This window comes from Aulonocara sp. 'chitande type north' Nkhata Bay, linkage group LG8 (assembly GCF_057382095.1).
Source record: "Aulonocara sp. 'chitande type north' Nkhata Bay isolate Kocher_YH1m ecotype deep benthic linkage group LG8, A_spYH_male_GT1.1, whole genome shotgun sequence".
NCBI classification, from domain to species: domain Eukaryota; kingdom Metazoa; phylum Chordata; class Actinopteri; order Cichliformes; family Cichlidae; genus Aulonocara; species Aulonocara sp. 'chitande type north' Nkhata Bay.
Window position 1 is genome coordinate 18,508,116 of NC_141351.1, and position 26,338 is coordinate 18,534,453.

General features: G+C 43.1%; 2 protein-coding genes across 2 annotated transcripts; one reads left to right on the plus strand and one right to left on the minus strand.

The window, feature by feature from the left end:
* Positions 1–164: 164 nt before the first annotated feature.
* On the plus strand, positions 165–7,124 carry LOC147323605 (cerebellar degeneration-related protein 2-like). Its single transcript, XM_086304066.1, has 6 exons — positions 165–420; positions 1,083–1,195; positions 2,488–2,636; positions 2,737–2,904; positions 4,482–4,701; positions 4,860–7,124. Exons 1-6 carry the CDS (start codon positions 339–341, stop codon positions 5,457–5,459), a joined length of 1,332 nt encoding a protein of 443 aa, XP_086160192.1. The 5' UTR covers positions 165–338; the 3' UTR covers positions 5,460–7,124.
* A 4,932-nt stretch (positions 7,125–12,056) lies between these two features.
* polr3e (polymerase (RNA) III (DNA directed) polypeptide E) lies at positions 12,057–26,270 on the minus strand. Its single transcript, XM_086304067.1, has 21 exons — positions 26,059–26,270; positions 25,212–25,316; positions 22,068–22,118; positions 21,832–21,909; positions 21,472–21,587; positions 21,308–21,390; positions 21,015–21,122; positions 20,394–20,443; positions 19,963–20,082; positions 19,758–19,843; positions 19,550–19,594; positions 19,364–19,455; positions 19,042–19,162; positions 18,831–18,912; positions 18,684–18,743; positions 18,203–18,360; positions 18,045–18,106; positions 17,491–17,951; positions 14,613–14,690; positions 13,452–13,574; positions 12,057–13,372 (listed from the first exon to the last, which is right to left on the minus strand). The coding sequence occupies exons 2-21, from the start codon at positions 25,248–25,250 to the stop codon at positions 13,316–13,318; spliced, it is 2,070 nt and encodes a 689-aa protein (XP_086160193.1). The 5' UTR covers positions 25,251–25,316; positions 26,059–26,270; the 3' UTR covers positions 12,057–13,315.
* Positions 26,271–26,338: the final 68 nt, after the last annotated feature.

Below are 26,338 nucleotides of genomic sequence, written 5' to 3' on the forward strand. Positions count from 1 at the left end.
TATCTGTTTCTTTTTTTTCTTTCTTCCTTCCTTTAACATATTTGTATTTTTAAATCTTTATGCTCTGTCGTCTTCTTTTTCTGGTGTCTTGGTGAAACACTTATTCTGAAAAACCAAACCGGAAAGCGTTCCCGCGCGCGGACGATTTCATGAGCGGTGAGCTGGAAGTAAGACTGTCCTATGATGAGCGCGCACCGGTGCCGGCTGTGGGGGGTAGAGGACGCTGACTGAACCGGTTATCTTGGTATATCAAAGTCCTTTTTCAAAGTGTTTCGTGTTTTTAATGTAGATAAATCTTTAAAGAGTTTGACTAAATAAATTAAAATAAAATCCCGAGGATGCTTACAGACATGATTGTGGAGGAAGAATTTGAGATAAAGGAGGAGGAACCGTGGTACGACAAGCAAGACCTTGAACATGGTACAGTTTCCTTTCAGTCTTTGTGTCTCTGTGCTTAGAGATAAAGATTCGCACTTAGTCTTTATTTACCCTGCAGGCAGAGAATTACAGGACTGTTACAGCTGATAATGATGCGCGGTGTTTAATATATGAATGGCATTATAAGTAATTTTAAAAATATGCACGGGCAATATTTGCATTAATTTCTGTGGGTTTTAAGTCGGGGTGGTTTATTTAGTCTGAAGTCTGATTTAGTGGAAATTTTGCGAGTCCTAGAAGTGTGCGAGAAAATCCAGGAGTCAGCAGCACACTCACATATGCGGCAAAAACAGAACCGCTCTGCCTGAATGTGCCTCTGACTTTATTCATCCTTTCTGCCTGCATGGGCTGCTTTTACGCTAGTGGCCGTGGGTTTGTGTTCCTGTGTGTGTGCAAAAATCACCTTCAGATTTTATCATGTTTTTGTCCATGTAGAGTGAAAAAGAGCTTCGCCTGTAAATGTAAAAGTGCATGCCTTTATTCCTTTCCTTAATTGAGTTTCTAAAGAGACACTTTGTGTTACTGGATTGCTGCCAACACCAACAGCACCTCTGAAAGCTGCTTGTCAGGTCTCCTTCACCATTAGTACAGAGCCATGAATGCTGAAGGACTTGCAGTTTCACCTCTCTTCGTGTCTCCTGCAGACCTGCAGCTGGCAGCCGAGCTGGGGAAGACCCTTCTGGAGAGGAACAGGGAGCTGGAGCAGGGGCTCAAGCAGATGTACTCCAACAACCAGGAACAACTGCAGGAGATCGAGGTAAATACCTCCCTTCTCTCACAAAGTATAGTCCTAAACAGAGCTCTCATTAGGCCAGGCTGTGCTGAAAACATCAAGAGATGAACCCGCTTCTCTCACACAGCTCTGATTTCCTCTTTAATGCTTTCAGGGTGTTACTAAATGTTAACACGAAACATTTTGCTGTACACAGCCATTTCTTCTTCTGGGGATGGACAGTCATGTGTCCCTTTACCTTCAAACTCCCGGAAGGCTGTGGTCCAAAACAGTAGAAGCTCAGAGTCAAAACCTTTTCTAAGAGACTTCTGACTTCCTGCTAAATTTAAGTAAATAGGCTCAGCCCGGGGGGGCTCTAAATCCATCCCTGCATTAAACTGCTGACATACACAATTAATCTCTTAAGACCTGCAGCAGACACACGTGACTTCAATGTTGACCAGTGCTAGGATCGATTTGCTGATTTACGCTCGCTCTTTGCTGGATTGAAAGGCGATTAATAAAAAGAAGCACCATGAACACCTCATTTAAAATGTACAGCTTGCCTTGTTGACTTTGGACTGTTTATGTTAGCGTGTCCGGGCAGAGTGAAGTTACTTATCAGCTGGGCTTTTTTCTTTCTTTTGATTTTACGCCAACTGATTACATGATGTAAGTTTCCTGGCTGTGACGCCCTGTTAGATAATACGTCCTCAATTAATCTGGGACTTAAGGGAGGCATTTAGGTGTTACTGGGAAATAAAATTGTCGAGCTGTTAACCTGCCAGAAAAATGCTCAAATAGCAGCATGTGGATAATAATAGTAGGTTTATGTTTACACTGTCTTACTGTTGGTCCTCACATCAAACATGACGTTTAAATATTGAGTATCTGCTCAAAATGCTTATTTAAGAATTTTGGGGGGTTTTTGTAAATCTACTCTCGACTCTGTTCGAGTCAGTGAGAGAAGATTCTTTAAAGGTGCAGAAGCTTCACCTACAAGCTGTTCAAACCTTTTGTTTGTGAGGGGCAGCCAATCAGATGAAAGTGGGCTTACAATGAGGGGAGCTTGGAAAAGAAATTCAAGCTAGGCTTTAAAGGGAGAGGAGCTAAAATATCCGTCAGCTGGATAATGAATTATTTTAAACACTGAATCATGCAAAGCTACTGTAGAAGACGGCGAACATAAAAAGATGAGTTATCAGCGATTTTTGTAATGATTTAATCATTAAAAATAGCTGCTCATTTGACCTGCTAATGACTGATAGTGTATTTGTTAACAATAATAGATGTGTTTCTCCTTTTAAGCTCTTATCACCTTTTTCTCTCGCCTTCAGTACTTGACAAAGCAGGTGGACCTCCTCAGACAGGTTAACGACCAGCACGCAAAAGTGTACGAGCAGCTCGACCTGTCGGCCCGAGAGCTGGAGCAGAGCAACCACAAACTTGTTCTGGACAACCGGGCAGCCGAGCAGAAGATCCAAGGGTGAGACATTTATCACCAGTTTCTTATTAAAAACTTTTTTTTCTTTGTTTTTGTTTTTTTACTAACTTTGTTTTCACTGGTTTTTATTTTTTCTGTGCAGGCTTACAGAAACAGTGGAGCTACTGCAGATGCAGGTGGAGGAGCTGCAGCATCAGGTGGAGGAGCTGAAGCTGAGTCCCTTTCCACCTCAGAAACCTTCACACAGAGAGAGCTGGCCTCGCAGCACTCACAGCGTGTCCTGCCTGCAGGAGCTGCAAAACACACTCAGGTGGGTAACGCGCAAACACAAATTATCACAGACCAGTGGAGCTTAAATAAGGAGTCGAGAGAGCTGACTTCAGACGGGCAGATCTGAAGCTTGCATGTGTTTATATCATCATGAATGGTTCTGGGAGCCATTTATGATGATGTCATTTTCCATCTTCCCTGCCTAATGTTACACGCTCACAGTAAAAGGGGCCCAAACCTCCAATTATGAGGTAAATGTAAGTAAAAGTAAACACTGTGGGACAAAATTGACCACTGATATAACGATATCTCTGCACTGATTTCATTACACAGTCATCTGCTGCAGGCACAACATGCTCCATGATGACTGTATGAACATATTCTCTGAAAAACATCTGCAGGAAGTCGTATTCAGGCACTCAATCTACTCAGGGGTGCAACAGTGCAGGGAGATACTGTAGTCCTCAGTTCAGCTGATATTTTAGTTCATTTTCCACAGATACACCTTGCATAATTATTATCTGAGCCTGAAAAATGTGCTGTCAGTCCTGTTCTTGCAGGTGGACATCCAAAACCTGCTAATAATGGATAAACACCTGTAGTTTCAAACTCTATAACAGGTGAAATTTTATATATTCTGGAGACTGTGGACGGTAATTTGTCAGCTCGTTGCTGTGTTTTTGTATTTTACTCTGGTAAAATCGCCTTAATTGCTCTTTGTAGGTCTCAGGAGGAGATCTAAGCCGATCCTCTCAGCTTTAGCTTTAACCTATCTGCACTGATCCTGCTCTTCCTGGCAGCGGCTCGTTTCTACCTCGCAGAGGCCTGCGTGCTTCGTGCCCCCGTCACTTGTTCTTGATCTGTAGTGTGACGCGTTCATTCACAGCCTCAGTTTAGTCTCTGTGGTGCGTAATCCTGTTAGCAGGGCTTCTTCACAACATGCAGGAAGTCTCAGTGATAAAGTCAGAGAGCGGTGGTTGAGGTTGGAAGAAAGGAGGTCAAAGTCTCGAGCTGAGAGAACAACTGTGTCTCAATATCTGTCTGAAGTTAATGAACTCTCACACAGGCTGCCCGGTGCTACTGATAAGCCCTTGATTCCTTGCTTAGTGTGCTTTCTTTTCACCGGTCGTTACTTATTTATTGTTTTCAGCTCTTCTTTATCTTGGATATATATAAATTTTCACCCACACATCAAGACAAACGGATGAAGCTGCAGATTTGGTTTAAATTGTCAAAACGCTTAAACGGTCACAAAACACATAAGATTTAAATGCCAGATTGAACAGCCTGGCTGCTGACCTTTGACCCTTCTCCCAATTGCATTTATTGCCACCTTTTAAGTTGTTAAGTAACATTTATAAATAAGTGATAATGGATAAGATTAGCTGAGGAAATAATCTCCATTAGAGATTCTTTCGCCGGGTTCCTGTGGAGCTTTTAGCCATATCACATGGTCTCTATCAGCCAACAGGGTGCTCTCCTGGGAGTCACTGCTTTGGTCAGGACTGTAGCCAACCATCTGCTGGCTGTAGCTTCATATTTAGTGTCCAGACATCAGTTCTTTTATTTAAATACTGTATATGGAAATCAGGGTCTAAAATGCACCTGTTTGTGCAGGTACGACTACGATCCCGACAAACCCTCAAAGGATATCGAGCCGTCTACCACATCATGGCAGGAAGAGGAGCAGGACTCGCTGCGACAGTCCCTCCATGCTCTTCAGACACAGTTTGCCACTGAGCGTGCTCGGAGGGAAGAAGCAGAGCGAGAGGCTGAGCTGCTCGCCAGAGAAAATGCAGAGCTGGAGCAGCAGCTGGCCGGGATGGCAGGATGTCAGGTAAGACTGACACCAGTATCTCTCTGTCCTTAAATTTGTTTCCGACTTGCATCCATCCACTTTCTTGATCACTAATCCAATTTAAGGTCACGGGTGGCAGGTAGCACCCTGGACAGGTCGCCAGTCTAACAGTTTGTCCAACTGTCTATCTTCAACAGGCCAGACTGTCTGAGCTGGAGCGCGAGGCGGAGGAGCTTCGTCAGCTCTGGAAATCAGAATCCTCTACAAGATGCAACAGGCCAGACGTCCTCCACGGCCTGCTGCCACACACAGTGTTCCTCAACCCAGAGGAGAATGACGGAGAGGCATCTTTGGCTAAAAGCCCCGCGGTCCTGAAGCGCTGGAGAAGTGAGCGGCTGATGAAGGCGACGCAGATGCCAGACTCTCCTGACAGGGTCTATGACCACGAGTGCTCCTGCGTGCGCCGGGCCGAGGTAGTGAAATATCGCGGGATCTCGCTGCTCAACGAGGTTGACGCCCAGTACAGCGCCTTGCAGGTGAAGTACGACGAGCTGCTTCGGCGCTGCCACTCTGAGGAAGACGAGCAGGACAAACTGAGCCACAAGTCAGTGCAGACTGCATCCTTCATCGCCACCACATTCCCTCCTCTGACAGGCAGGGAGGGCTTTGAGGATGACTTTCACCAGCCGGAGTACAAGAAACTCTTCAGGGAAATTTTCTCCCGCATCCAGAAAACCAAAGAAGACCTGATTGAAAGCCGGGGGAAACACTCAGCTGGGAAAGCTCTGCCTAATTAAACACTTGTAAAAAGTTAAAAGGGGGGGAAACAAGAACAAAATAACCGCCTAATAACCGTCTTCCTGTTTTGGAACAGCTCTTCGAAAGACTTTTATCTACCCAGAAACTGTGATCGCCGCACAAACAGCTTAACAGATAAGGGCAACACAGGAACACAAAGGCTAACACCACCAGCTCACGTCGCAGATGTGGCTCGTTTTGCACAGAAATACCAGTGCCTGACGCCACCGTCTCTACTGTGCAATCGCTTTACCTCAATTTGCGAAAACGTGTTCACAAACAACCTCCTGGGTGAAATTTTCTGGGGGAAATTGTCTTCCTTTAAGCCAACTAGTTTGAGTCACACAGTTTCCTTTTAGAGAAGAAGCATTCTAAAGTAAAATCATCAAGTTCCCAGTAAAGATGCAAAATTCTAGAAAATATAGAAAGTGTACGTCTTCCTTAGAGTAAATACTTCCTGGAAATCAAACCACATCAAAGCTTGAACTTAGGCTCTGTGACATTTGTTCTAGACTAAGGTAACACCCAACAAGTAGTCTGAAACATTAAGTGTTTTAATTTTACTGTCGGAGAAGACAAATATCCCAAAAAAGTACACATTCAAGAAGCTAGAGCTGGGACTTTTAGCTTCTTTATTGAAAAAACAGCCTTGGTCCACTGTTTTCTGATTCTGCTCCGTTTATGGTTACAACCAGCCGTTGATGGAAATCTTCGCCCTTTAGCCTATCGGCGCTCCACCAGCTTCTTGTTAACGGTGCGTCTCAGAGGTGCTGAGCAGGTATTGTGCTGAGACCAGAAAGGGAACAAAAGCAATAAAAGTTGTTGGCCAGGCAGCTAAACAATGACAGCGTCTCGTCTCAACTCTTTGGATCACATGATCACAATCGCTTTTATATATTAACTCCAAATGGCGTTGTTCTTTCTGGGAAATTTCCAACATCATTATTAGGAAATTATGGACCTGTGAAACAGAAGACCATGTCTGTTTTGGGATTTTTTTGTTTGTTTGTTTGTTTTTAACAGAGCTCATGTGAGCTGAAATACTTTATAATTTATGGTTTTCTTCTCCACTGTAGCAAAAAAGTGAATTTCTCGATGGTAGTTTTCCTGCACTTGTTAGAGTCACCATTGCAAGGTTGACTAAGTCTGGGTATACAATGAATGACGTATTTGTGATGGAGTTCAGAGGTGATTTTAGGTGCTCTAATATATTAGGGTTTTTGTAACTGATGCATTATCCTCCTGAATTTATACTTGATTGTCTTATGGTAGTTTAGATGGCTGTAAGCGAATGTTATAATAAAGTTTACCAAAATATTAACTGTGTACTTGATAATATAACCTGTAACGGTGTCTTGAAGCTTTTTCTTAGCAGCACTTCTGTTGCTTCTGCTGCCCGATGTTCACGAGTCCTTGTTCAGCTTAATAACTGTGCACTGCTGTATCTGTAGATGTCTGTAAAATCTCAATGAGATGCACTTTAGAATTGCACAGGCGTTTTCAATGCTCTTCTGACACTTTGCGCGTGTGTTGTAAATGTAGCTAGCTAATGCTACATGTGATGTGCTACTGTCTCCTTCAGAGACCTGAATAATCTGCTGTGTTTTTCGCTGTTTCGTGGTTAATGTTACTTCTCTGAGCCATTAAAACATGAAGCAAGCTGAGATGGAGGCGTGTGTGTGTGTGTTTACCATGTTTACATCTTTGTGGGGTCCAAAAATTTGAAGTTTACTGTACTTGTGGGGACCAACAGTCGTTATGAGGACAAAATCACCATCCAGACATGTCTGAAGGCATTTTTGAGACTCAAAATGAGGTTTTAGTGTCAGAGTTAGGGTTAGGCATTCATTTTTGGTGGTTAGGGTAAGCGGCTAGGCAAAGCATTGTCAATTAGATGTCCCCACAAGGGTATGAAAACACAACTGTGGATGTGTGTTTTTTGCTCTAAAATACAATTAAATCTTATCTATCGAGAAAAACGTCACTGATCCGCTTTAACAATCAGATAAAAGCTTTGAAGTCAGCCACACAGACACAGGGCTAAGGCCCAGCCCAGTCTAAAAATAAAACAAGAGTCATTACAAATTCAAATGAGATAACTGCCCTGAGCCTTGTGGGAAAATAATGGTGCTGTAGCAAGAAAAAATCAAGTTATATAAAAACAAACAGTTTATGGGTTACGTAAACATGTTTAACCAGCAGCACAGTACCAGAGACACAGTGGGATTTTTCTAAATGCTTAATTTTAATAACAGACCATCCAAGAAGTCTGTGCTTAGGTTGAAGGTGCAGGTGTGCATTAGTGGCGGGATCAGGAAGGACATCCTGTCTTTGTTTATTTTGCATAAGCAGAGAAACTATGGAAGTTTTATTATGGTCAAATAGTCTGAACGTTTTGGCATTAATTGCGTAAATGTTTATTAGTTTTTAATTTTTAAAAGGGAATCTTCTTTGCGTCTGTTGACATCTACGTACAAAGTAATTCACATTAACTACTAACTTGTACCCCAGCCTTCATCATGGCTCTGGTAAAATCATGTTACTCTTAACATGAATTTCACCTGACTAGTCTCTACTAGTCAGGTGAAATTCATCCCCCGGGAAGCATGACCATACCAGGCTGAACTCACTTAAGATGGAGCGCCAATCCCTGGATCCCCCTTCACCCCCACACCTTACACTGCAAGGTTAGCCACAAATAGTTCTTGTCCTGGTGCTTGCTTCTTCCTCCCCACTATCACCATAGCCTTATCCACAGGAGATGAGCTGATCTTTTGGGTTATCTGTCCAATAGTGTAGATTATTGCAGAATTCAGATCAAATTAGGGCCCAAACTTGTGACTAACTTTATGCAAAGCCTCCAAGATGTAGCCCAAACACTACAGTAAAGTAACTCCTCCATCACTTCTGGATCTGAAGACTACATTACTATAAACATTCTGATCAGATGGCTAAACTGAAACAATAAAAATGCAGTTTAACAGCTGTCCAACTGCTCCTGTAGCACACACACCACCCTCTCCTCCGGTCCCGGCAACGTCAGGTGTGGTCAGCCTCCCCTGACACCACTACCCTCTCCTGCAGCTCAGCCACAAACCACAGCCACGTTGGAAGAGAAAAAGAATGCAGTTGATGGCTTTGCATTTGATTTTTCACTCTTTTTACAGGAAACAGAGGGCTGCACTCAGGACAGTGAAAATGAGGGACAGGCAGAGGGACAGCAGATGTTTCCATATAATGTGGCAGAATTTAAAGAAATCCTTCATTCCAGACGTTGGTTAGGATATTGTTTTGATGCAGATTTGCAATTTGTATGTTTGTTTTTGTTGAATCACTGGGACTTTAAGATTTACATTTAATCATTATATTTTTTGACAATGATGCAGTGTGAGAAATTGTTCAAGGCTGACATGTTTTCTGATTCCTCACATCTCCATCTTGTCTACTTAGCCCTCTTTTTTCTGGAGGAAGATGAAGCTCTTGAAGAAGCAATTCAGCGTAGCCTCCTAGAAGAGTCTGATAGGCCGAGTGCAGTTCATGATTCAAGGTAAGATTTCAAAGCAACCTTTGATCATTGGATATCTTATTTGCATCTTAACTTAACTCAGAGGGCAACTGGTCTGCAAAGCTGGAACTGGAGTGAGGGAAAGAGGAGTCATCATCCAGATCAGACTGCCATTAGCAGTCCAGACACCAGTGAAGATGAAGAGGACGACACTAATTGGATGTTTTTTCATTTTCTTGTTTACTCAGAAAACTAAACTGTTACTCTAGAATTGCATATAAATGGTTTATGCACCATTTAAACAATTGTCATATATTTATGTTACTACTTATAACCACATATGAAACGTTGTACTTGATTCCATATATTTCCCACGCTGTACATGTTTGTCTTTAAAATAATGCCACATGCTGTTTGTTTGATGTACTAGAAAAATGAAGGACAATAAATTAATATTGAGTACAGTGGTGTCTCTAACTTATATAAGTTAGAGATGTAAGAAATAGAGATATCAGAAATATCTCTAACTTATAAGGGAAATATAAGGGAATTTACAAAATGTCTTACTTGCAGGAACCCAAAGAAGTGTTTTTGTGATAAACAAGTGTTTTAATTTGTACCAAAATAAAATTTAACTGAAGTATAAAAAAGGGCATGTGTTTTACGTCGTGCGTTTGCTTTTTTCTGCCTGCAAAGTCTGTAACATCTGGAGAAATTACTTTCTTTAAAACACTTGTCTTGTGATATCTTGTATAATGTTCACATATGTCCGCTAGGGGGAGCGCGTTGGCCACAGTTGGACAATTTAAATTGCAGTAAGGTATTTTTTTCTTGTGTAATCACGTTTTATTTTTATACCCCAGTGTTAATCCAGTCTTTGCATGTATTCCCTGGAAGATGCATTTGACTTTAATTGATTCAGTATTTATAATTCCTTATATCGTAAATACTGCATTGGTAATATGATGTATATATATTTTTTTCCTTAAATGCGCATGTGCATCTTTTAATTTTTAATTACCCAAAAGCTGTAACCATTAATTTAGAGCACAGCTTGCATAACTTCTGGACAATATGTTTTTCACTGAGTCATGACCAACCTACATTAGCTGAGGAGTGTCACTGTATATGGACATTATTTATCCATCATACATTCATGTATGACTTAACCTGTAATACAAGTGGGAAAAATCCACTAAATATAACCTACCATACTGTCAAAACTTCTGCTTCCAGCTAAAGCAGAGATCTGAATATATCGCCCAGATAAAAAGAAATAAACTAATAATAAACTAATGGGGTGCTTTGGCTGTATGTTTTGGGTCATTGTACAGATGTCACACTGCCCCCGCCAAAAAGGATCTCATGCAGCGGAGACGGAGAGCGCTAAACCTAAGGCCCGTTTCACTACACGGGAGAAAAATCCCAGACAGCTTCAGCTGACAGAGCTGTGACGAGACGCCCATTAAGCCCGGATGAAAAGTGAGGCCGAGCAACAGAAGGCTGACCTTGATCACTCGGCATTAACTCTGTGCAGGGCAGTGATGGAACATTAAAAACTACAATTTTCATGTGTTGAGCTTAGAATGAAACCAATTTTACCTAAATTGCATGATTTAGTACTGTCAATAGCAAGGAATCAAAAAAGGTGGTTATAATGGGTTTCAATTGGTCAAAAACGGCCACGCTAGAGGCAAGAGGAACAATTTGGTGTATAGTGTATATTATCGGCATTATTAAGGAGCTGATGTTGAAAATTAAAAAAAAATCTGAAAAAAATATACGCCTTTGGGAAGTTTCATTCCATTTCCATTAAGAGAAAAAAGAAAAGTTAAGTGGGCACAAATGGCCACCATAGCGCCCAGAGGGTTAAAGATATATAGCACTTTAAAATAGCCAGCACAGGACCAAAGTGCTGCACAGTAAATAAGTTAAAAACAATAGAGTATACAAAACAGCAAAAAGAAAAGAAAAGAAAAGATATTTATATTTATATATATATGCTGGGATTTGTTGACACCATGACATCATTGCATTCAGTTTTTATTCACAATTTGTTTAGTGTCCCAACTTTTTTGGAATCCGGTTTGTATATTTTATTTTATTTTTTTATTATTTATTTATTTATATATATATATATATATATATATATATATATATATATATATATATATATATATAGACGCTGTGTGTCTATCTTTAATGTGTGCCTGCTTCCAGTGTTCACAACTCCTCAGTAAGTAAGTCAGCAAGTATTGGCTGTCCTAAAAGTTGCTACAACTCGCTAAATTACGTCATCGCCTCATTGGCACAATTGCTCATGCTAATGTCATTGGAACCTACCTACGGTGTAGGAGACAAAAATAACATCGTGGAAGGGACAGAAAGTGAGTGAAAAAACATCCCATTTCCAATTTATTTACAGCTACAAATTACATTTCTTTTACCAATTATTGGCTTTTTTTAATGTCACAATCCCAACCCTACTCCTTTATCTGGGCTTGGACCGGCAAAGGTGACCCGAAATAGGAACTCTGGTGGAGTTACTTTGTGTGTGTGTGTTTATAAGTAGTAGTTGTGATCCACAAAACAACATAGCAGTAAAAGAAGAACTGACTGCGTTACAGTCAGTGCGGGAGCAGCGGCTTCGCTCATGCGCGATTCATTTGCAGTTTGGACGCATAGGTGAAGATCATTCCCAAGAGCCCTTTCAACGTGGGCGTGGCACCCACACTGGACCTCAGCAAGGTCAAAGTGACAGGTGTGGGAGACAGTATGTACCTCAGTGATTGTTTTTGGAAACTATAAAAAACACTATTTTAGTATCCTGCTGGTCATAATAAAGAAAAAAAACATGAGCTTCTGCATATTTTGGAAGAGTTTTGAGGGATAGTAAATGGAGCTAGAAATGACCAAAAACTGCCTCCTTTAAAGACTTACTGTTGTAAAAAAGAAAAAGAAAAAATCAAATGCTCTTTGGATTTTCACGACACTGCACCAGGAGTGATTTGGTACCTAGAAGAAATCCATATACAGCAATGCCTGTTCCACATTTCACAAAAAACTACAGCAATAATGACAAAAGGCATCAAACATTTAAAGTGTTTATTGAGCAAAATAACAAACCAATAAAAAAAATATTACTTGGAATATTTGATGATGGAGGAAATCAGATTTGGCCTGAATTTCAGCTCATATGTCCACAAATGCAATGTGTTGGAAATCAAAGCGTTACCTCATATGAAGGGTTGGAGTTTGTCCTGAATGCCTTGTGAGGCAGAGGCACTTTAGACGGAGGCTCAAGATAGCAGCACGTGGCGATAACATGGGCGTATCAGCCGCATCGCCACTTAGGAAGGTCCAGTGTTTGTGTGCTGGACTGGTGTTTGCACAGAGACAGATCTACATTTTATTCCAAATCACATCTTTATTGGTTCTCATCAAGAAATCGGTCACTCAAAGTTCCTCTCAAAGAAAGGAAAATCTGAAACTCTACATTCAGCCAACAAAAACCTCGACATTCATTAAAAAGTTTAGAAATCAGTACTTGTGACTGAATAACAGAAATGTAGGAAACCATATTTGATGAAGCCGCTTTCAGGTCCACGATTGCCAAAGTCATCAGAGATTTCAGTTCATTAATACTTTAGCTTGGTTTGTTTTTTTTCTTACAGTATTCAGCCATATTTTATCTAAGCATTGAACCCTTTAAACCCACCTTCCTCTTTTATGCAATAAATAAAAATATCAAACTCAGCTGATACTCCTTAAAGTCAGATTGGTGAAAGTGTAAAAACTAAGGGAGAATTTTGGTGCCTAAAAGGCCTTAAACAACATTTGCCTTGTTGGTGAAGCAATAAAGTAAAATGTGTTTTTTCTCTGAGGAAATTTCCAAGGAGGGGTGAAGTGAAAGCACTCTGAGCCACAGCTGCTTTCAATTGTAAACAGCAAACTGATGTGGAAAAGGTTTAGCTAAAGAATAATCAGATTTCAGGTCATAAATGCAATAAAACAAACAAACAAACAAAAAAAAAAACTACCAATAAACCGCAAATATTCATCTTTCTAGTTCTTCATTTTTTTCCTCCCTCTCAGGCTTTCGAGCTGTCAGAGTACGTGGGGAGCTTCAGTCCTCCCACTGAGTCAGGGCGCTCACACGAAGATCAGAAATGCTTCAGCTGAAATGAGAAAAGCTTCTTGTTCTGAGCACAGCTTTGTCCTCTAGTCGCCCACTCTCAGAGCGGGGCGAGCTGCTGTGATTGGCTCTCATCTTTCCACTGCCCTCCTGCGGGACACCTGAGAGTGGATATGATTGGCTGGGGGTGACTGCATGGGGGGAGGCTCCCGGGGTCAGGACTGTATTGTTCCCTTTAGGTACCACATCCCTGCGTGGCTGCTGCAGCACTCCTGAAAACCAGACAACAGGTTAGATCAGTGGACAACATCTGGTTGAAAGGCAGACGTTGAGACTCAGAACTGGGCTCACATTAAGCAGCCGGTCGATGTCAGCTTTAGACACGTCTCCAAGCTCCTGAGCCAGTCTGGCCTGGATTATGTTCCTCCTGACCCGGTAGTTCTTGGTGAACACATCATAGAGCAGCCGGCGGTGCTGCAGGGAGAACAAAACCACACAGAAGTATGAATTCAACTCTGCAGACTGCAGCTGAAACACCTGAAGTGAGCAGACTACCAACATATAACAAGGTGGTAAATACATCAGAGGGTTGCTTGGGCGCACTGGTGGTATAAAAGACATACAGAGCTTCTGGGTCTTAAGTGTGAAACTGCACAGAAGTGCCTTAACCCTTCATTCCTTCTAATGGGCACTGACTTCCAGTCCTATACAAATTTCAAGGAAAACGCCCCTCTGCCCCATGTAATCATGTTTTTAGTTTAATAGGCTCAGTCACTCATCTGAGGTCATCTTGCATAAAAGAAAAATATGGTTCACTTTGGGAAATTTTGGTCATATTATGTCTCAGAGAGGAGGCTTATCCTTGGGATTAGCTAATCACTTGTGACTGACAAGACATGAGTACGTGAGCCAAGATGGGGATGGCAGAAAATAAACAAGATACGGTGGCCAAAATGCTAAAACTGATCCCCAAAACAGGATTTTACAAACCAATGGGTGACACAGTGGCTTCACCCATCTTTTATGTACAGTTTGTAGTTAAATCTTAATATCACTAAATCAGCACATTAGGAAATATGGATAAATTGCAAGACTGGGTCAGTAGCAGCTTGTTTTTGTAACTCCTGGCAAAAGAAATGCTTTCACATGTAACAACGCATAAAAGCACAACTTGTTTGATGTAATCGGCTAAATTCAGTGGCTTGTTTTATTTCTCCTTGTTTCCAAATGCTGTGCTGAGCTAACTAAGTAGTGGCTATATGATATTTATTGGTCCCTTTTTAATTCTGCACTAGCGTTTTAAATAAATTAGCAATGCCACACACTGATTGACCAAAGCAAGTCTATGTCAGAAATCGAAGAAAACACTTCACAGAACTGCATCTTACTTTAGTGTTGCAGTCAGACGCAATCGTGGCCCACACTGAAACATCACTGATTCATTAAAAAATAATAATAATAAATTATTTTTTTAAATTCTTGTGAAGTTCAGCGATTGCTGTGAGTGTTTACCTTGTCGAAGTCCTCTCCGGTCTCCCACAAGCCAAACACCTTTTGTTCATCTGGGGCTGCTTTGGTCTGAGCAGGAAACTGAAGTTAGAGGGAAACAGAAATGTTAGGCAGGAGGATTTGATCCTTAAACCTGCTCTTAGCTCAACTGCCTGCTCAGACGGAGTCCTCTGAGATTATCTGGACTGTGTGGAGTGCTACACTCTGTAGCTGAAAAATGAAACAACAGTTCCTCTAATGATCACCTGAGTCTGGCTTCACAAACTAGCAAAACACAAATACAGAAGCTTCAAAGTGCAAACTGCAGAGACCATCGGGTGGCTGTGTCCATCTTTGTGTACAGTCTATGTTTCAGCCATGATCTGAGTATCATGTTATGAAACAGTGTTGTTTTTCCTCATCATTTTGGTTTGAACTTTGAAAATTCTCACATCACTCTTTGACATATTTAAACAAACTAATTTGAATATGATGAATATGTAGCCAAAGGGGCAACACTTCCTGGTTTCTTTGCAGAGTACTAACGAATCATGTTGGATCAGGCTTTGGTTGTATGCAAGTGAGCACTTTGTGTGGAGGGCAAAGGAAGAGCTGCAATTGCCAAATAGCATCATAAAAACATCTGCTACTAACTGCTCTAACTACTCTTTGTTTCTTATTCTTATCTGCATTTTTAAAGAAACAAAGTCTTGGCCCAGATTACTCAAAACTACTCTTGCTGCTCATAAACCCCTGAAAATGTTGTCATCACCCTCAGAGTCTAAGTCTAGATTCTCTGTGGGTCAACAATAGGTGAGACGAGATGAGTTCAACTGTAGCTAGACACTGGTTTACAGATTGTTGCAGCTTTAAACAAAGTCTCTAGTTAATAGCCAAATGTCCCATTAAAAACCATTTTAGCAGCATGGTTCAGTCACATGTTGTTTGCTGAGTTTATATAAACTTCTCTCTGCGGTGCTGATGTTCCTCACAGATTGATCATATGCTGAAAGACTAAATTCAGTGGTCGGGCTCAAGTCAGGCCCGAGGCCCTTTACAGCATGTTCTCCTACTCGCTCGCTCCGCTGTCCTGTCTCCTCTTCACTGCACTAACTACTAAAGACCCAAACACCTAAAAATAATAATAAAGAAAAAAACCTCTTTATAGTAGCTCAAAAACAAAAATGAGGGAGGCGCCATCTAGTGGCACTATTCTGCAATTGCACTTTGCAAGAAAACTGCCTCTCTTATACACTCAACAAAAATATAAACGCAACACCTTTGTTACTGCTCTCATTCCCCATGGGATGGACGTAGAGACCTAAAATTCATTCCAGATACACAATATAACCATCCCTCCCAAACAGTGGTCACAAATCAGTCCAAATGTGTGGTAGTGGGCACATCTGCTATATTGAGATAATCCATCCCACCTCACAGGTGTGCCACATCAGGATGCTGATCTGACATCATGAGTAGTGCACAGGTGTACCTCAGACTGCCCACAACAAAAGGCCACCCTGGAATGTGCAGTTTTTTGCGCTATTGGGGGTCTGGGGACCCAGAACCGGTCAGTATCTGGTGTGACCACCATTTGCCTCATGCAGTGCAACACATCGTCGCATGGAGTCTATCAGATTGTCAATTGTGGCCTGTGGAATGTTGGTCCACTCCACTTCAATGGCTGTGCGAGGTTGTTGGATATTCATGGGAACTGGTACACGCTGTCGTATACGCCGGTCAAGCACATCCCGAACATGCTCAATGGGTGACATGTCCGGTGAGTATGCTGGCCATGCAAGAACTGGGACATTCTCAGCTGCCATCTGCCCTGAACAATGTGAACCATGATTCATCCGTGAAGCGCACACCTCTCCAACATGCCAGACGCCATCGAATGTGAACATTTGCCCACACAAGTCTGTTACGGCGACGAGCTGGAGTCAGGTCAAGACCCCGATGAGGACGACGGGCATGCAGTTGAGCGTCCCTGAGACGGTTTCTGACAGTTTGTGCAGAAATTGTTTGGTTGTGCAAACCAATTGTTCCAGCAGCTGTCTGGGTGGCTGGTCTCAGACGATCTTGGAGGTGAACCTGCTGGATGTGGAGGTCCTGGGCTGGTGTTGTTACACGAGGTCTGCGGTTGTGAGGCCGGTTGGATGTGCTGCCATATTCTCTGAAACGCCTGTGGAGACGGCTTATGGTTGAGAAATGAACATTCAATGCACGGGCGACAGATCTGGTTGACATTCCTGCTGTCAGCATGCCAATTGCACGCTCCCTCATTGCTTGTGGCATCTGTGGCATTTTGCTGTGAGACAAAACTGCACATTCCAGGGTGGCCTTTTGTTGTGGGCAGTCTGAGGTACACCTGTGCACTACTCATGATGTCAGATCAGCATCCTGATGTGGCACACCTGTGAGGTGGGATGGATTATCTCAATATAGCAGATGTGCCCACTACCACACATTTGGACTGATTTGTGACCACTGTTTGGGAGGGATGGTTATATTGCGTATCTGGAATGAATTTTAGGTCTCTACGTCCATCCAATGGGGAATGGGAGCAGTAACAAAGGTGTTGCGTTTATATTTTTGTTGAGTGTATATCATGTGGCCTGAGAATGCCTCGGGATCCTCTAGGAGGAGCTGCGAAGCACTGATGGGGAGAAGGATGTGTGGGATATCCTGCTTAGTCTGCCTCCAGCACAACCAAACTGTGTTTAAGAGGAAGATGATGGATGGTTAGAAGTTATTACGTAGATGTTTAGATAAAAGTCCACTAAACCAGACTCCAGATGTTCGGATTAGCCATTTCTACTCTTGCACAGCAACAGCCAAAACATTTCTGTGATAATTTTGTGCATTTCATTCCAATAAACGACATACAAAAAAGACTCACAGGCACCATTATCTGTTTGCACTGTTGGCTGAGCAGTATGGCGTCCTGTAGCATGTGATCTGAGATGGAGTGGAAGACGCTCCGGCCGACCGGTATGGACGCCACGTGGAGGTTAAACAGCCTCTTCAGCTCATTCAACGTGATCACAAAATGCTTCCGGAAAGTCTTTATCACAAAGTCCTGCAGCTCCGGGGACGCCGTGTTGGCGGGACTCCCTCCGTTGGTGTGATCAAAGTCGGGGGAGGTGGCACTGGGGTAACCATTGAGAGAACCGTTGGGGATTGAGGAGGAGCAGGATGTGTCCATTGGCTCGTCTTCACTGTTGCTGACGGGCTCCTGTTTGATGTGGATGCTGCTTCCTGCGCGTCTGTCCTCCAGGTCCTTCTGCAGAGTCGACTGGTTTTCTTGCACTCGCTCCTGAGCCATCTTCAGACGCTGTTGCCCGCTGATGTGGACAGGATCTAGAAAACACCGCATAGATCACTTGAATAAGCTCCGCAGAGTATACCGATATCATTTCAGGGGTGTTTGACAAAATGTAACTCAGTACAAACCAGGCTGAGCGGACTTCTTTGGCACAAAGTCTTCTTTAGAGAAATTAAACACCTTTTCCAGCCTTCAGGAAAATAAACAAGCCAGATTATTCCACTGCAGCAAAAACATTTAATAGTGCTAAACTACTGATGTGCTGCCCTTTCAACGTGTCGCTTACTTGCTCTGGATGCCAAGCCACAACATGTTCTGCCTGTGGGCAACATCTGGGTGTTTCTTAATAAAGTCTACATCAGTAGGCAACAGGAACTCCCAGCCCCGGTTTGCCCGAGGAGCTGCCACATGTTCCAGGAACTCTTTCACGTCTTCTGGGGGAAGCTGAAGGAAGAAGGAGGAAGGTGTTAGCTCTCTTTACCTGAATGTACCGAACAACTTCAGCTTCCAGGTCACAAATGCAAAAGAAAGCAATACACTGAGGGACATTAAAGACCCAACAACAGCATCCTTCCACATCCTGATTGTCGAGGATGCAACACAACTTAAAGGACTAATTCAAAGTGCAATGAACCTCTAATTAAAAATAAATAAATAAAAAACGCAGCCTAAGCAATTAACTTTGCACAGCTACTTCTCCTGAGCCATTTCGGTTACTAACAAACAGAAACATTGAATCAAGCATCTCATTTTGGTCTCGTCCTTACTTTGATGATTGATGCAATCTCCTTTCTCATCACAGAGCGCTCCAGAGTGAACCTCCACATCTACGAAATGAAAAGATGACTTAAACTGTGCCTGTCAAGCATTATGCTGTAGCTTAATTAAAGGAGGAACAACTGAGAGAAGCTCACCACAAAGTCTCTGCCACGACAGAGCACCTCAGCAGGAACACCACTGTGAGCACTGAAGGTGTTTTTGGGATACAGAACATCACTGTGGAGGAACATTTAAAACCCACATCAGTCATTTCCCACTCAATATAAAAACATGGAATTAGACAAGACCTGCTTGACCTGTGGTTCATTTTAACGTTTCAGTTAGATAGAAGATTCCTGGTCTTACCTCTTGATAACCCAGTTCCCCTGAACCAGCAGCGCCACCTGTTGGATGCAGCGCAGCACTGAGGTCGAGTCTGTGCCAGACGCGAGCAGGCCCATCAAATTAGCAAATGGCATTACCTTCACTGGAGAGGAGAGACAGCGAAATGAATGGTAGGATGATGATGTTGCCGTTTATGCTTTAGTGCCCCCACGTGGTACAAAGAAAAACTGCACAGGAAATGTTGAGTGCCATGGATGTTTGCATGTGTGTTAAAAAATAATAATAACAATACATTGTAAAAAAATAAATTAAAAAAAAGCTGTTCTTTATCATGTTATCCTACCATTCTTCATCAGAGTCTTGACTTGCTCTCCGAGTGGCAGAGTGCGGAGCTGGGCCATAGAGAGCACATTACTGGGACCCACAGGCTTCACCCTGACAGAGAGGAAAGCAAGTTAATGATACGATTCACAGACTGTCACTGAGTTGGCATGCAGATGTACGTGCCAGAAGAGAGGGGCACACTTACACTTTCTCCTCTGCAAGAGGCGGCATCAACATCGCCAGATACTCCCTGAGAAAATGAGAGAGGAGTGAGAGAGGAGAACAGAACAGCAGCAGAACTAAAACTGCATCAACATACAGCTCATCAGTGCCTAAGAAATAAACTACACATCCAATTTAATTCAGATAATAAAAAAAGCACAAGTATCAAGAAGTTATTTATTTGTACTCACTTTGGAGTTTTGACCAGTTCAGAGTTCTCCGAGGCATCCACTGACTGACAGAACAGGTACTGCCTTTCATGCTCCGAGCGCCCGCCCTGAATTCGATATTGCAAACACAAACTGCTTTATGATGATGCATAACCAGCACAAATCTCATAACGTCAGCGCTCATGAAAGGAGACAAATTCATCCCAATGGTGAGTACTCCCTCTACCTTGACTCCGTGATAGGTCAGGTGAACCCAGGGCTCCTCCGCCTGCTTCTTCTGAAGGAACTCGTATGACTGGATCCTCCTCTGTCTGGCCTGCTCCGACTCGGGACGAGCAAACCTCACCTGGAGCACGAGCAGGAGAACTTAAATCAGTGTAATTATGATAATGGATTGCATTTTCACTATTCATTCACTCTCACATTCACACACTGGTGGAGGCAAGCTACAGTTGTAGCCAGACTGGACAGACTGACAGAAGCAAGGCTGCCAACACCAGTAGGCGGTAGGGTAAAGTGTCTTTACCCTGGTCTTTACCAAGGACACAACGACCAGGACAGACAGCCCAGTAACCTTCCGGTTACAGATACGCTTCCCAACCCCCTGAGCCACGGTCGCCTGAGCTTGACCGTAAGTGTTTGTGTTTAAGCATTTACCGTAATAGCCTTGGCTTCCTCCTCAGCTTCATCCTGGGAGGAGTCTCCACCTGTACACACAAGACTCTGGTCAAATAACTGTAATCATACCTGCTCCTACCATGATGTTTGAGGAAACATCTAAAAATAAACATATAACATGCTTTAAAGCAGGGATGGGGAATTAATTTCTCCAAGGGGCAAATATTAAAAAACTGGGACTGTTGTGGAGGTCCACACCAATAAACCCTCCACAACAGTCCCAGTTTCTTATAACTGCCACTTGGAAAAATGTAAAGAAGAGCTACAAACTCATTTTATTCATTCTTAACTTCAGTAAGGATGACATTTGGCTGCCTCCCTTGTACCCTAATAGAAAATTGTAAAACCTCAGTGAAGAGTTTCTGGGGTTTTCCCCAAGGCTGGCTGCACAGGCAGAAACTATCCTCACTAACATCTGATGCACACACACAGTCATTTTGTTCTGTAAGCAGGCATGGAATACGACAAAAATCACTCAGTTCAGGAAAGATCAAGGTTTTCTAGGAGTAAACGATTAAGGTTTTCAAACAAAAGATAAACTGTGTATACTAAATAATCCTTCTCAGAATTTAATCTGGAAAACAAGAAAAGCAGGCACACCTTCATTGGCCGCCTCCCTCTCTCTGGTTTTGTTGTCGGCCTTGTCCAGGTAAGAGAAGCTGGGCCTCATCTGAAGAATTCCAGTCAGAGGTGTGACGTGAAGCTCACCTGTTAACGCCATCAATAAAACAACCAGGTCATAAATCCTACTCTGATTGGAGTGGACTCATCATAATATGTGTGGTTCAATGGCTGATTGTTTTTATCTTTTGGTGCGAGGTCACAAAGCCAAAACACAAACATGGTGCCACAATGTACTATACGGGCTGCTGAACCCGTTAATCAGGTCAGACCTTTGCGAAACACAGCAGCTGCGTATCTGGAGGTGTTGGTGGTGGCCTGGATGGAGGAGAAGGTCTGCTTGTCCATCATTTTACTAGAAAGGGGGAAAAAACTGAACAGTCAGACCAGAAGCAGGACCTGAATCAAAGAAGAATGTATAAATCAAAGAACATACGCAGAGTAGGTGTTGGTTTCGTCATAACCCGTGCCGTCCACATTTAGGGCGATTTGCTCTCCTTTACTGCGACAGTAGTTTGGGCTCACTGTGTCCATGGATATTTCCAGCTCCACCTGTATAAGGAGCCGTACATAAATGATAAACAACTACAAACACCCGATTTAATGACTTTCAACATTTCTGAAAACTTGTAATACAAAAAATCTTATCTTATAATTTAACCTGATGTAACCAATTAACTTGAGAAATTGGTGATATCCAATACTTTAATATTTCCTCCTATTCACACATCTCCCCTGAAACAGAAACACATTTTCAACAAAACACAAAATACATCAACATCAAGTTTCTGATTACCTTTTGCTGCTTGGGTTTGATCTTAGCCGCCAAGTGGGTGACATCATCATAGGTCATGGTGGCTGGTCGCACAGGGTACTGCATCAGGGGAAAGCGGTGAACTCAATTAGTGACTCTTTGAACATTAAACATCAATCACACCCCAGACGGTCCAGGTAAGTTAGAGAAACTGCTCACATGTGGGCTCGTGAGGTCGTGCTCATCAGTGCACGGGTACTACAAAGGGAAAAGCTCACCTGGAAAAGATACAGCTTATCTGCGAGGCTTTTGGCGAGGTACACGTCGATCTAGAAAAAACACAAACATAGATCAAAGTCAAACAGGCTGACGTCAGGAGCCAACAGCCAAACCAGACTTTCCTCCAAAGTTCCCGAACTCAGGGTCATAGCAGGGTGAGAGGTTGGGTACACCCTGGACAGGTCGCCAGTCTGTCGCAGGGCTAACACAGAGAGACAGACAAGTAGGGCTGCAGCATTTGAATATTTAAGTAATTCAGTTTGCCTGTCGACTCAGAAATCGAATGAAACTCACAACACACCTGGCAGAACATCATGTTATTTAGCTCGTCATATTCCAGCCACAGAAATTCTTTTGTCCATGAAACCAAAAAAGCTGCGCTTTCTTTTTGCCTCATAGTCTGATTTGTCATAACTGTTCCGTTTTGTGGTCGGCATTTCTTTGACTGCCCCTTCTTCACCCTGACCTCTCTTATTTGGCTGAGCAGAACTAAAATACCGGCGTAAATCCTGCTGCTTTTACACACGCGCACTCATAACGCTCAGCGATTCTCTGCGCGATCAACCTCTCACATGTTTAAGCTTGCTGCGGGAGATTTCACTTGTCACGTTTGAATAGTAAGCTAATGAGTGATAAGACGATGTCAGAGGAATTGGTGCGCAAATTATCGTTACTCACCAATCAGTGCTGTCGCTCTCTACACACCGTTCACGCGATCGCAAAGTAAAGTGAAAGCATAAAACAAGCGCAAATTCAAACGTGATTTCAATGTCACATATTGACAGTGGCTCATCGATGTCAATGACAGAATTACTCAGCTACATTTTCGAAAGAATGCAAAAGCATTGACATATATTTTTCCTTCCTATGATAGCCCGACGGGCAGGGCTGAGATAGATTTTGGTAGCCCGACTGGAAAAAATCGCTAGCACTGGGACGTCGAGCTAGCAATTTTGCGAGCCCTGTTTTTTTCTTTGATTCTAAACATTTTGTTAGGAGAGCCTTTAAATAAATATGGCTTAGTACACCCCATGCCCTCTTTAGATTCACCTCTGTGTGCTGCAGGTATCACTGCAATACAAAGTATTAAAGTTGTCTTCAGACTTCGTTAGCAGTTAATCCGCATAATTTAATGTAACGCCTGTAGCCTCTTTGTGGTGCGTTTATGTAGACAGAGACAGCGTGTCTTTGGGCTGTGGGTCGAGCACTCTGAGAGAACATGCAAAACCCACAGAAAGATACTAAATTCGAACTCATGACCTTCTTGCTGAGAGGCAGGAGTGCCTCACAACTAACCACCGTGCCACCAAGTAAATAATAGATTATTAAAATCAGCCGTGTCTCCACTTAGTTCAAACAAATCTTTTTCCTGCTGAAAAATCAGCTGCCAGAAGTAGTCAAGCCATGATCACTAAGCAGTTAATGAACTGTGTCCCTGTCAAGTTGAAAGGCACTGTAGAACCTTCAGCACCAATTACTAAAGTACATATTTAAAGTCATTAAATATGTATGCTGTACAATCATTCCACCCTGGAAAATGATCACTTCAAAGAAATAATTAAAAGCCAAAAATTGCCAATGACGACTATATGTAAAATTCACACTACAACTATGAGTATAAACGCTGATATTTGCTGCCAGGTGACTTCATTACCTATGCAGTTTGCATACAGAGCCAACAGGTCTGTAGATGACGCCATCAACATGGCCCTACACTTCATCCTGCAGCATCTGGACTCCCCAGGAACCTACGCCAGGATCCTGTTTGTGGACTTCAGCTCTGCCTTCAACACCATCCTTCCAGACCATCTCCGAGACAAGCTTTCCCAGATGAATGTGCCTGATCCCATCTGCCGGTGGATCACTGACTTCCTGACGGACAGGAAGCAGCATGTGAGGCTGGGAAAGAATGTCTCGGACTCCCGGACCATCAGCACCGGCTCCCCTCAGGGCTGTGTTCTTTCTCCTCTGCTCTTCTCCCTGTACACCAACTGCTGCACCTCCACCCACCAGTCTGTCAAGCTAATCAAGTTTGCAGATGACACCACCGTTATTGGACTCATCTCGGACGGGGATGAGTCTGCCTACAGGAGGGAGGTTGAACGTCTGGTGTCCTGGTGCAGCCACAACAACCTGGTGCTGAATGCCCAGAAGACAGTGGAGATTATTGTGGACTTCAGGAAGCACACAGCTCCACTCCCCCCCATCATCCTGACTGACACCCCCATCACCTCTGTGGACTCGTTCCGCTTCCTGGGTACCACCATCACCCAGGACCTGAAGTGGGAGCCCACCATCACTTCCGTCATTAAGAAAGCCCAGCAGAGGATGTACTTCCTGAGGCAGCTGAAGAAATTCAACCTGCCAACACGGACAATGATGCAATTCTACACTGCAATCATCGAGTCCATCCTCACCTCCTCCATCACCGTGTGGTACGCTGGAGCCACTATCAGGGACAAACAGAGACTGCAGCGTGTTGTGCGCTCTGCTGAGAAGGTGATTGGCTGCAGACTCCCATCTCTGCAGGACCTGTACACCTCCAGGACACTGCGGCGTGCAGCTCGGATCTCAGCTGACCCTTCTCACCCTGGACACAGTCTGTTTGACCTGCTCCCCTCAGGCAGGAGGCTCCGGTCCATTCGCACCAGAACCTCTCGCCATAAGAACAGTTTCTTCCCCTCTGCTGTCGGACACATGAACAATAACCGTATGACTGTTCCCACCACTAACACATGACCCTACGCTGTGTTCACTGCATCATTCCATGTTTGGCACTGATCACCACCTGCACTCATGTATATATCATGTATATATCTATCCACTTAGCACTTTTAATTCTTATTCTTATTTTTATATTTTTATGACAGTATGTTTGCACTGAAGCACCGCAGCAATTTCCTAATGTTGTAAACCTGCTCAACATTTGGCAATAAAACCCTTTCTGATTCTGATTCTGTTAATACACCTAACAGAGACTATGCATGGAAAACACCTGGGAACTGTTTACTTCCCGTGAGGCTGTTCACACTGATAAACGCAGAACAGCAATAAAAGGTGCACAGGGCAGAAAAAATGCTGTATCATACTTTATTAGGTCAGTGAGACATGTAATATCCTTTCACTTAAGGCTGTAAACATACCTCCTCTATAATGGGGTCGTCATCATCACCGCTGGCCATGTTGATGTGATCAGAGCAAGAAGGTGAGATGGGCAAATCTTGGGGGAGAGGGGAAGGGGGTGCAACCTGGAAAAATAAAAAACAAACTGGGTCACAGGAGCTAAATGTCCGGCTGCACACTCCTGTTACTGTTATGGAGTGGCTACACCCAGGCAGGCAACAAAGGCACCAGATGACAGGAACTTAGTGATCCTGCACATCACAGTTACATCACAGTTCAATCAGGAGGTGTCAGTATTGGTAATAGCCGATACTCTTCAATTAACTCAACAAGTAAACCATAAGATGCTAAAGTAGTCAACTTCCTATGGTGATTGTGCCGCCTGTCATGTGATGCTTTCACGGACACACGTAAAATCCACATGATGCAACACAGCAGTAAAAGACTCCTCCTCGTGGAAACATAACCCTATCAAACACTGTGTCAAGCTAATAAAAAAAAAGTATGACGCCAATTTACTGGCTGCCTATATAGAGTGTTTATGGTTAAGTTAGCTCCATTAGCAGCAAACCCTGCGAGCATTTATCACAGGGCCTACACAACACAGCGGGTGCTTTTTTTTTTTTTATTCCTATGTAAAAACAACACCAATATAAAGAAGATAGGATACACAGCACTAAGCTGAAGATGTCTGTTTCCTGTAAACAAACGTACAAGCAACAATATTAGCTACCAAGGCGGTAGCTAGCAAATGTAGCCTAGCGTGAGCTAGCTTAGCATGGCGTGCTTAGTTAAAATAACACAGATTCAATCAGCGGGCCTGATTTTAACTCTTCTTTATGTAAGAATAGCAGATTCCTCCCTCACCTGCACACTTCACCGTTCAGCTTTAGCTATCTCATCCGGGTGTAGCTAGCCCAGGAACGTGGTGCGGAGAGCTGCTGCTGAAGTGGAGTTTAACTCAAGACAGCTGTAGTCTACTGCTGCTGTGATACCATGTTGACTCTGCTCCACACAGACACGTGGGGAGGAGCCCGCGCCCATAATGCACAGCGAGTCCGCTTGTGTCATTATTTTAGTACGCTGTTCATTCATAACCAACTACCCCTAGGTATTACCTAGGTATTACTTGTGGACAATTTAAGTT